This window comes from Chiroxiphia lanceolata, chromosome 3, assembly GCF_009829145.1.
Source record: "Chiroxiphia lanceolata isolate bChiLan1 chromosome 3, bChiLan1.pri, whole genome shotgun sequence".
Taxonomy (NCBI): Eukaryota; Metazoa; Chordata; class Aves; order Passeriformes; family Pipridae; genus Chiroxiphia; species Chiroxiphia lanceolata.
This window is the reverse complement of record NC_045639.1, coordinates 48,286,609-48,298,814: the sequence shown is the minus strand read 5'-3', so window position 1 is coordinate 48,298,814 and position 12,206 is coordinate 48,286,609. Positions and strand designations below refer to the sequence as shown.

Here is a 12,206-nt window from a genome sequence, read left to right as displayed (position 1 = left end):
GCTTATCTTAAATATTGATTATATCATGTACTGTTTCCTCTCTTTGGTCTGCGCTGTTTGTTGCCTGGAGGACCTCTTCTGAGAATACAAATTATAAGAACAGTAAGAATTCATGAAATATGGCTGGAGTTAAGCTGAATGTAGGCTCCAGAAGCTGAACAACAAAAAGCTTTGCAGTATTACTTTTAGCAGAATTGTGGGCCGTGGTCTGGGGAACTTTCATGTGATTTTATGAACATTTAAAAACATTCTGATTGGGTTTTTTGCCTTCTACCAGATGAGCTTGCTGAATCCTTGAACTTTGTGGAGGCATGAATAAAAACTAAGTTTTTACTCAGGCTGTGTGTTGAGTGAGAATGGCCCTTAAGTCACTTATAAACTGCCTGGCATTTTGACAGTATGTCTGCAAATGCCTCACAGTGGAAGACTAAAAGGACAAGACGGTACTGGATTTCTGCTTCTCGCCTGGTATATAGTTGGAGCAGTATTAGTCTTTACCTGGCAATTTTGAAAGCTTCTCTGAAGAGTCTAATCTTTTTAGTTGTTTTTTAATCCTAGTGACCTGCCTCAAGATTTGATAAACATAGCAAAACAACCTGTCTGTTCCACAGAGGAACTTGCTTGAAAAGAAATCATTGTTGTCATATTTATTTAATGATGGCTGTTTTTGTTTAACAAGTGAAGTGTATATTTCAGGAGCGATAAACAACTACTATTGGAATTATCAAAACAATTATTGCAGTTTTTACTTGACCATTTCCAAATTATGTTTTTATCTTGTCTTTCCCTTTAATCTGAGTCTAGACATTATTCCAGATCATTTAGTGCAATACTGTTTCTGCCAAAGCTTGATATTTGTTGCTAAGTGCTTTACTCACAAACAGCCGGGGGCTGCAAGTGCCAAAACCCACCGCCAAATATTCTATTCAAGCTTTGGCAAATGCTCTTACTCTCTTACTCTTCTGCTCAACCCAGCAGAATTTATTGTCAGTGTTTCACTAGATTCAGCAGTCTCTAACTTTCAAGGAGGAGTTTGGCCACACAAGCACGATTTACCAGTAAAATCAATCAGCTAAATTTTATTCATAAACTCACAAAGAAAAAAACTGATAGAAACTTTACCACGTGCTACATGTGATAAAATCAAGGGATGGATGCACAGTCTGCTGTCCTTATAGATGTTAAAAGGCTATGGCAAGTGACCATAGGAAGACTTAGCCTTGTTTGTTACAGGCAGGGTTCACTCAAGAGCTTCAGTGAAGGATGATGGAGCAAGCTGCAGAACTGCAGCTGGTGTATGTACAGAAAATAATAAAATGAGAGGTCTTTTGGGAAGTACTCCTATCGTCACCATTACACAGCTGATGCTAAACAAGCACAGACAGTGAAGTTGAGTACGAAAATAGAAAATCAAATTTGGCTTTGCTGGATTGTAGGTAGGTGAAAGACTGACTAGCTAATACATGTGAATGAGCTGAAATCTGCCCATGAAGGATTTCAAATTTCTGCATGTCTGATCCTCTTGTTTACTTGGATTTAGTCAGACAAAGTTGAGCACATACATTATAGCTGTTGGTTGATGCTGGTCAATTGTGATGAGATCTACAGAACTACTTTGTGACTGACTACCCTCAGAGAAGTCAAGTGACTTCCAAGGAGATGATCTCCTGAAGAGTGACTGCAGAAGTCTACCATAAGAAAATGTCAGTTTCTGATATATGAAAGTCTGACAAGGATTAACCCATTTCCTATGTTTTCAAAGCTTATTTTGGCATTGAAACCACACTACAGATTTAAAAGAAAATTATTGTAGGAGAAAAAAAGCAGTCTTATACAATTATTGTTTATTCTAAACAAAAAAAAAAATCTGCAAAATGAAAATGTGTAATTCAGATTATGTTTGTGAAATATTTAACATTGGTAGTTGAAATTTTGCACTGTGTGTATTACTGGCTTGGTGAAAATAACACTATTACTTTCATATGGAGTGTTACATTACCAATTTATGTGAAGTGTCTGGAGGTCAACGCTGTCTCTCACTTGTCTTTGTTCACACACTGGCCACTCCCAGCATTTCGTTGAAGACTTCTGATGATGCCTGCACTGGGTTCCACCACAGTGCTTTTGCTTTGTTTGCGTGGCTTTTTATGACTGTTCTGAGCTTTGTGTACTCTTTGACTTCCCTGAATAATATGTGGAGAAATGTGTCTCTCAGAGTGTGCAGGAAAGCCTCCAGGATTCAACAGATGAGGTACTTGATGGTTGATGTATCTGGTGCTGGATTCATGACCTGAAGAGATACTGAGATAGTATGAAGGAATAGGCCTCTGAGAAGTCTTTTTGTGCATTTGCATTATTTTTGGGGTGGATTAGGAGTGTGTTATTGATGTACACCTCATAATCATCCATTCTTGCTATGCTTTCGTTTGCATCATGGAGCAATCTTTGTGTGCACAAACTGAATTCCTGTTGGATGAAACTAAAGCAGAAGCAGTGCTTCAGGATTATATGTGTGTGACCCAACCTGTAATGGGCCTTCATTCCGCAGGATCAGACTAGAGCTAGTGCGAAGTAAAACCCCAGAAAATCCAGCACCAAGTACTTCATTCTACACATCCATTTCTTTTGGGCTTCATTACTTGCAAGCATTGACACAGTCTGTAAATGTCACGGCCCTGTGGGTTGTTTGTTTTTTATACCTCCACAAAAATATTTGGACGGAAGTATTTTAATTGCTTGGTTGTTTTCTTATATAATGTTTTCACATTTGCTGCTCTTGAGACTATAAAATACTTTCAAATCCTGACATGAGTGTTACGTATTTGTTGGCAGCCTACCTTTGGTCCAGAGCCACTGTGGCCTGGGGCAGAGTTCCTGGCAGGTGCATTACTCTTGATTTTGAGTAGCAGCCTTAAACCCATTTTCCCCCAGCAAAACTCCTGGCTACTGCATTTAGCTGCTCATCTGTTATTCTAAATATGCAGAGCAGTCTGTCACTGTGTTATTTGGAAACTAGGCAGTTATCTTATTTCTTTACAAATTAACTGGCTAAATATTTTTATATTAAACTTTATTCCAGAAGTATTTTATTGAATTCTTAAAGCGTTTTTTTCTTTCTCCAGTAGATACGTTCTCGGGACTGGATTTAGATACGACAGCAACTCCAGAGGCATATGTGATATATGATGATGGTACTGTTTAACTGTAAAAGTCTATTGCAAGTGGCATGTTTGGGGCTGGGGGTTTTTCTGTCTTCTTTCTCTGGAATTGGGTTCAAGGGGGCAGATTGGTGAATGGGAGCTTAAGCAAGGGGTGGTGGACTGGAAGAGTCCTGGATCAAATGTGAAGAGAAAGGCTGCAAAGACACCTGTTTCTGGACATGAAAGTCCCTTTCTATCGATCCTGCAATCTAACAGGAACCTGTTGAGGAAATCAATTATATTCAGAGCTGGGTCATACAGACACTGCTTCAATCCTGAATTCACTTCCTCTGGTACAACTTATAACTCCAGCCCAGTCAAAGTCAATGAACTCTTCTGAAATTGAAAATCCAAATAGTATCTGAGCCCTGGAAACTTGAAATACCTTAGTGAGTTTTTAGCACTCTACAGCACTATGAATATTTTTTTGTCTTTTTTTTTTAATGTGTAGTCTGTATTTAGACAATTAAATATGCTCATACTGAATAAGATCACCTACATATAAAATAATTAATCTGCTAAATTCATGTAGAATTTCAATCAAAGAGATTTGAAGTTAGATGAAAGAAGAAGAAGGAAATATTTTTGCAGAGTTATATTCATGCCATCTTGATATTATAATCCAGGACACACAAAACTCAGCTGAAGATGAAGCCTCAAGTCCCAGCATTTAATTATAAGTTTGCACAGGGAATGCAAATTCTCAATTACTGGAAATAGCATTCACTTTCTGTCATCAGTGCTATCTAAAGTTCTATCTCTTTTAGTCCTCAGACTCGTGCTTCTACCCACATGTAAGTACAGACCTCACTTAAACAAAAAGCTCTTTTAATAGAATTTATGGCTCTAGAATAATGATAGTTTTTTTCTTTGTGGTTGTAATGCTGAGTCTTAAGTCAAACCAACAACAGAAAAGCACTTAAAAAGGGAGTGCAGCAGCTGAGCGGAAGATATCATAGACGTTTGAGCTTTTAATTCTGATCACTTCATACTGAGACTGACATTTAGAATATGAGGAAGAGAGAAAGAATTAAAAACTGCACAAGACCTACATCGCATGTTCCTTACATCCCCATGAATGCAAAATATCCTCAGTCCACAGGTCTTTTGCCAGGCTTCCTCTTAGGTACAGGTCACCTGCAGAAAACATATGCTTTAGCGGTTTAGAACAAAATACTCAAAGCCATGAGCCAAGTCCCCCAGCCTGCATGAGGTCATGGCAAGGATGCCAGATGCTACTTTCCCTTCATTTTGTGTGTCAGTCAGGTAGCACAGTAGCTTTTCAAAGAGCACTGAATTTAATAGGACTAAATATCAGAATTCATGTGGGCCAGTTAGCCTTCCTTAATGGCCCTAAGTGGGAGACCACAAATGACAAGTGCCAGACTCCACATCTCAAGTTGCAGGAGGGTTTAAGAGCAGTATGAACCACCTGTAGTGGTTTAAAATAACAACACAGAGTTAAGAGTTTTCTTAAAGAGCCATTTTTTCACTCCCTTATCTCCTTCATTTGGCATCTGAGGGTTTTGACCAGGGATTCAGTTACTATGCCATCTTCTCTTGGGGGTTGCGAAGGGAGGTAGCAGATGCTAGTTCAGGATGTTGCCGTATGAATACATTTGTTTGCTGCCATTCTATTTAAATTTGTGAGTGAGGTCTAAATCAACAACAACACTATTATTCAAAGGCAAAGACTTTGTGCTCTGTCCATTAGTTTGATAGAAGCCATTGCAAGGCTGAGGTGCAACCAACCTCCACTTGGAGGCCCGTAAGGAGTGTGCAGCAGCTAGAGCAGTGTATGTTGCACTCCTTTGAGACTGTGGCTGGTGACAGAACTGTTTCCTTTCTCATACTTAAGCCAAAATAAGATGAAGTATGCTAACATTTTCATCTTATGTTTCCTCTGAAGACTACGAGTTTTTTGAGAGCACTTCGCCACCAACCACCACCACTGTAACCACCACCACTGCTTCTACGACAACAGAATTGGAAGTTGTCTATCCGGAGACTAGTGTTGTTGGCACTGGCCCTGTGTCAGAATATGATATCGCTGGAAAGAAGCGGTTCACTGGTAAGGATGCCCTTTGGTTTATGTAGCTTACTACTTGTACTGCAAAGAATTCTTGTTCTAGCAAGGTCAGCCCTTAAGCTGAGACCATTGTGCAAACACATCCCTCAGACTTGTGTGTGGTCCTTTTAAGGACTGCCACTTCAGAAGCCCAAAGAGCAGTACCTTGTTCCTTGCTTCTATGCTTGGATGTCTACTTGTGGGGACCACTTTTGTTCAAACCTCTTTGTACTCTTTCAATGTGAATGCTCTGCTTTGTGGTTTGCATCATATTCAATCTAGATGAAGTCAGTAAGAGAGCAAGAGTGTCTATTCCACTGCTTTGTTCAGCTTAACTGCATCAAACTTCACACCAGTGGTTCAAACAGTGCAAGTCTCCATGTAGGTGTGTGTCTTCCTCTGGGGGACTTGATTCTTTTCCACTGACCCATGCAACCCCAGTGATTTCATCCACCTTGCACAAGCATGTATGTCAAAGGTGTGCTTCAAAGTCAAGTAATGAAGGGCATTTTGGATGTGAACTTTCCAAAAAATAGATTCAATAGAGATAAATTTGATTTTGCTATTTGTATGTTTGCTCTGTAGAAGGAATTTGGTGAAGGAACCTCCAATACATTACATGAGCCATGAGGCTGTCTCCTGTGTACACGAGCTATTCAAGTGTGTAGGTTGTTGTTGCAGCACTGACTTCAGAGCTGCTCTCCTTCTCTGTCAGAGAAGCAGCTGGGGGCCAGAACAGAGGGATTTGGAGATTGTAAGGTACTGCATTCCAGCCTACACCCCAGACTGGTGACACCCCCTCCAGCCCTTTACATACCGCTGGAACTTGAACTGAGGTCAGATCAGCTGCTGACTCACCTGGCATTTCAGATGGGAGTTCAGGGGATGGAGAATCATCTTTAATCCATGCATTGCCTTCCCTTCCAATATCCACAAGCTTCACGCAGCTTAGAGTGGAACTCTGCTGCTGCAGTAAAAATTTGTTTTTATATATGCCAAGACTTTTTCCAGTGCATCTTCAGTTTCCTCATCCAAACAATTTCATGATGTTTCTATTCCTCTCTCTCACTGACAGTGCTTCTTGATTCGTTTGGCTAAATTTAACTTCATTGCAAGATCTGGAAAAAATTCCTTTAGGGCATGAAATCCAATAAGATAAACCAAGAAATGTTGGTTTATGAACATTTCAAGGCACTAGGGAAATAATATTACCATTTCAATGAATTGTATTATTGCAACTGAATAAACATTTCCAAAGTAAGTTTTATAGTCCTTACTTTGAATGTTACGGTGACTTTCAAGGCAATAAAAAGATGATTTAATCTTTTCCTGAACTGAAGTGCAATTCCAGTCAGAATAAAGCTTTTAAAAATAGAAGTTACAGGTTGGGAGCACGTGCCTGTAAGATAGAGACTCATGACTCCTGGTCCCTTAGTACCCAGGGGACCACAACAACAATACATTTAAACTGGTTGGACTTCACCTTGGAATTAGTCTTCATACTGCCTTTGTTGTTTCACAGCAGCTTCATATTGTTTGTGTAAGAACTAACTCACCTGTAAAGTCTTAGATGATCAAAGGCCCTGTCAGGGATCTGTTCCCATGTGTGGAAAAGCAGAGTTTGGGTGACATTTTCATCCTACCTTCCAGAGCAGCTGGAGGTAGCATGTAGAGAGTCCTGCAGTCAGACTGCTCTCTTCTGCTTCTTCTAGCAAAGACAATCCTTCTGTCTTTGCGTAATTTTGTACAATTGTGAGTGTGGGGTAGACCTGAATGTTGGCATCCCATTCCCCCTGCTCATCAATCAAATTGACTTTGAGCCATGCTTTGTTGGCAGCAGTCTCTGGGCTGGGAGGGGAGGACTTTTAAAATGCATCACAAAACTTGACTCTCTTCTTTTCAAGAAATTGGCAGCCTGTGTGCTACTCTATGGTACCTAACAAACTGTTAACTACATGCCACCCTTCCTTGTCTTTTCCAGCTCCTTATGTGACCTATCTTAGTAAAGATCCAGCAGCCCCATGCTCCTTGACAGAGGCCCTGGAGCACTTCCAAGTGGACAGCCTTGATGAAATCATCCCTAATGACTTCAGAGAGAAAGATCAGCATCCCCTGAAAGCCCCTCACAACATCACTGTCGTGGCAGTTGAAGGCTGTCATTCCTTTGTCATTGTGGACTGGGCTAAACCTGCTCGAGGAGACATGGTAACAGGTACTCTCCCAAGTTTGCTCTCCTAATGGTGTAATGGAGAATTATAGAACTGACCATGTTGGAAGAGAGCTCCGAGATCATCAGGTCCAACCCTTGATCCAACACCGCTGTGTTTACTAGACCCTGGCACTAAGTGCCACATCCAGTCTCATCTTAAAAACCTCCAGGGACGGTGACTCCACCACCTCCCTGGGCAGCCCATTCCAATGTCTGATTACTCTCTCTGTAAAAAATTTCTTCCTGATATCTAACCTAAACCTCCCATGGCAGAGCTTAAGACCATGCCCTCTTGTCCTACTGTTGGGGAAAGGTTTTCTCAAATGACAGTTTTTAAACTGAGCTGATGACTCATGACTCTGATGTTTCACTGCTCTGCAATTTTCTGAGGGAGGTGAGCTACTTCGTGAAGAGAAGGGTCTCTCCATCAACCCTCAGTGCCAGGCTGACCAGCCCATGTTGGTCCAGATATCTCAATTTTGGCACTGATTTTGTGACAGTGCTTCCGAAGGCATCGCATCCTACCTGCATGGTAGCTCTGATAGTGCTTTGCTCAACTGAGCACTTCTTCCCCCAGGTAGTGGCCTCAGCTCCACCACAGGCACCTCCACAGCCTGCCTTTGGAGCATCTTTCACACTCAACTTCAGTCCGTTTCAAGCAGACAACCCAGTCTGGATTGTGCCTGGGTCCTGAGTGTGGCTGCAGGAATGGTCTGCCTGTAGAGGGGCTTCTGGCATGCTGATCTTCTAGTCTGCTTTTTTTTTTTTTTAGGAAAATAATGTATAAAAGTCAGTTATCTTGGAATCTGTGGCCCAGGCTATGCTTAGCTTGGTTTGCTGGAATTTTGCTGAAATATCAGTCTGACAAAGTTCAGAGATGGGGAATATATTAAACAAATGTATTAAATTAAATCTCCTTTAATGTCTCTAGACCTTCTGAGAGACAGAGAAAATCCCAGTGGACTTCAAGAATGAATCTCAAAAGTTGCTAGAAAAACACTAGAGTAAATAACCAAAATATTTTAGAAATTAATCCTGTTTGTTAGTGGACCCAAAAGATTTGAAGTGAGCATTTCGAAAGGCCACTGCTTTGGTGCCAACATCCAGTTTTGGAGGATCCTCGCCCAGCTCTGCAGCTGACACCATAGCAGAGGGATGAGAACTGGCAGAACCGAAGCAGCAATAATGACTGGGAAGGGAGAAGATGGCACTTGAACAGGCCGTGTGGTAGCTTTCCCACAGTATTTCATTATTCAAGACTGTTGAGACAGTAGCTTAATGAGCACAGTTTGTATAACTTCAGGTTTTTTCCCCAAAAAATCCTCTGGTATTTCTAACTATATTAGTCTCTGCACAGTCCATGTATCACTTAAAGCAGTGAATGGATTGCCTCTGTCATCTTTTTGCCTTCACTGTGTTTTAAATCAGAATTCACACCTAGGTGCCATCCTCTGATGTAACATCATTAGGTAATGACAGGAAATTCTTACAGCCTGGAGTTTTCCAGAAGAGTTAGGCATTGAATCACTTCCGTATTCAAAGATGTTTCTACTCCTTTTAACCCATAGAATTCACCATAACACCTAGAGATATCATTTACTTAAAATTTATTTAGAATCCTCACAACTATTTGTCTTTCCTGTTTACAGGCTATCTGGTATACAGTGCATCCTATGATGACTTTTTAAAAAATAAGTGGTCAACCAGGACTGCAGGGTCTACTCATTTGCCGATTGAGAACCTGAAGCCCAACACACGGTAAGGATTTGACCCACTCCTTTTCAGCTCTATTAAGGAAGTAAAACAAATTTTGAGAATTGTCAGTTGTTTTTCTTGGTCTTAGTGTAAATATTTACATGTGACTTAGATTTTACTCAATCTGTTTGAGAGCAAATTGCTCTATAAACTGCACAACTACTTACATGATATCTTTACCATATTAACCCTGGAGCAGATGACTGTGTACATGGATATGTGTTTGTGTGTATAAAACCACATATCAGTAACAGAGAAAATCTTATTTTAAAATGCATTTTATAGTCTTTTGCATAACTGAATCAAATGTTTGGGGGGGAAGAGTATACTAAAATATATTCTTGATGTGATGTGGCCATTCCCACATACTGGTCTGGTCAAGATTTGATACCTGAGGGCTGGTGAGGAAGTGCTGCCCACTGGTCTGTTTTCACTTTTTGTTCACATGGGTTGTGCTGGAAGAGAAGGCTTGGTGGTGTATAGTGAGGCTGTGGTGATTCATCAGAAGTCAGTTTGGCAGGAGACTTAGGTCTGTATCTTGCAAAAAATCTCAATGAAATGGCAGAACAAGAACGCGTGCTTTGCCTGATATTGGAATAATTCGTGGGAATTGGGTGGGAAGTAAATGGCCACAAAGGGACTGCATTAAAATTACTTCTTTTCAGAGATGCTTGTTGTCTTTCAGACTTTTCTTTCAAATTCTGAGTCTGAAATTCAGGAAAAACTGTGCCCTCTTATCCTTTCCTGTTTTGTCTATCGTACTGTCAGTCACATGCTTCGTGAGGCCTATTCTTACATATCCAAGAGGTAAAGAAAGACCACTTATTCTGAAGATTAATAATCTAGAGCTTAATAAAAGCCTTTTAGGGTCGTTCATGGTGTGTTAAGGCAAAATTATTTCACAGTAGAGAGTTTCAGTTATATGCTCTACATCTGCTAGTGCTCTCATTACAAAACATTGTAGCTACAAATGTATGGAAGGTGGTTTCGGACACAGTTTATCTGTGGTTTTCACCTGTTATAACAAGATGGAAGAGGTTTGAGATCTCCTAAACACTGCTCCTAGGTAGTGGTGGAAACAGTTGCAGTTTCTGCCTTTGTGCATCCACGTCCTTGTGACTTGAAGACACCCTTTCCCCAGACGACTCTCCTCTTGCTGCTAGTTCCTCCCTCCACATCCCAGGCTCCTCTATATCCCCAGCCCTTTTCCCTTTCATCAGTATACACTCCTCCACTCTCACCTTGTCCCCCATGCAGGCCAGGGAGGCATTGCTTTGACACCCCAGCTTCTCCTAGGGGACCCTCCGTCTCTTGCTTCTGTGCCATTTCCCCCTTTCCGGTTCCTCACCTCTTCAGACTCTCAGTCAAGCCTCCCTCTCCTGATGCCCCAAGGACAGTGTTGAAGGCTAGAGATAACTCTCTGCTTCTCATACCCAACACTTAAAGGGCTCCAGGTCACCAGAAGGAGTGGTTGCAGTGGAAGCTCACAGGAGTTCTGCAGCTTCTGTCCTGGCAACGCTCAATGCAGGGGAATTGGTGGGAGTTGAGCTGCCAACCTGTGACTCATTTGATGAGATGTACATTAACTCCAGGCTTCAGAAGTTCACAATTTTTCTGTATTTGAATGGAGTTTTATAGGAACAGCAAGGTTATAGGTTCATGCATCTCCATGAACGTAGTGACTGTCCTGTTGAATATTAAGGTTCTGTTTCAGTGTAGGGAGGTTCAAGCAAGTGCTATTTATTTAGGCATATTGTTTCCCCAGCACCTTCCTGAAAATGGTGTAATCCATTGGTCCCTGTTACATGCTCTTGAAGGGCAATAAAGGCTTCATGTGGGGTCTGTGGTGGAGAAGGAGGGATCTTTATAACAGAGAAATTGTGTGTATCAGCCAATCTCATTTACATTCTCCAAATCCACAGACTGAATTGATTGAATATTTTCTGTCTTAAAAATAACTCCCTAACCTCTGCAAAAAGACCCCATGACTAATTAAGAAAATATGGCGTGAAAGCTGAGGTTAGTCTAAAAATTTTGTGTTTGCATTGTTAGTGTATTTTGTGAGAAATCTCAGATTCAGTCAGATTTACTGTAAGATGCTATTGGCTACTGGGTGTCCCATGAGGGCCTATGGGTGGTGCAATTTTGCAGCATGTGCAGCGTATGAGAAACAAGTTGGCATCTTGGCTGAAGTCAACCCCAGAGAAGATTTGAAGCTGTCACCATATCCTGGAAAACATCTGCCTGGTGTTTAGGTTTTACAAACAAAACGGAAATCTCTGTTTAATCCATGTCATAAGTTTTCTTCCGAGGACTAGTCTGACCCCATTTGAGAAGTGGAAGTTTTTCCATTAGTGAAACTCTGGTCGGCTTCAGTGGGCACAGGAGCTGCTTCCTTGTGATGTGTGATTGTAAACACTAAAATTACTTTAAACCTTAATAAATCTTTAAAACAGCAGTTTTGACAATGTCTCTTCCCTAACCTTAATTCTCAACTGTCACAGAAGACGGTGCAGAGGGCTGGACAGCATCTGCTCAACCACTAAATCCACAGTCACAAACATTATAATCCTTGCCATGAACATTTCAGTCTCCTTCTTGAGCATGTTTAGACTTTTTTCTGCCTTTTTTCAGGAAACCTGTGTCACTGCCTGATGGGATTGTCATGATTTAAAATGCTGTCGTTTATCACCATATCTCCATGTCTCATGAAATCTTTTTCCCTGTCCACTTGGGTTATGTTTCATCTGGGAACACTTTGATCTCATAGTGCCTGCTACCAATTCCGGTGTTGTACATAGGAAGTTCTCAAGCATTTACTCAGGGCTCACAACTGCAAACAGAGCCTGGATCTTCTGTCCAGACGCACCAGAAATTTCTCTTTCCTTTCTGTATCTCTGTTAAAGCAAAGCCACAAGCTTCATCAACCACAGCTGGCTGCTGTGTGCCACCAGGGCAGCACAGAAGAGCTAAG

General features: G+C 41.2%; 1 protein-coding gene across 1 annotated transcript in view; it reads left to right on the top strand.

Annotated features, from left to right (window-relative positions):
• FNDC1 (fibronectin type III domain containing 1) overlaps positions 1 to 12,206 on the top strand; it is a 67,592-nt gene that overhangs the window by 41,849 nt on the left and 13,537 nt on the right. Inside the window, exons 12-15 of the mRNA XM_032684189.1 lie at positions 3,123 to 3,191; positions 5,110 to 5,271; positions 7,250 to 7,480; positions 9,127 to 9,235. Coding sequence (XP_032540080.1) covers positions 3,123 to 3,191; positions 5,110 to 5,271; positions 7,250 to 7,480; positions 9,127 to 9,235 — 571 coding nt within the window. The remainder of the gene's footprint in view (positions 1 to 3,122; positions 3,192 to 5,109; positions 5,272 to 7,249; positions 7,481 to 9,126; positions 9,236 to 12,206) is intronic.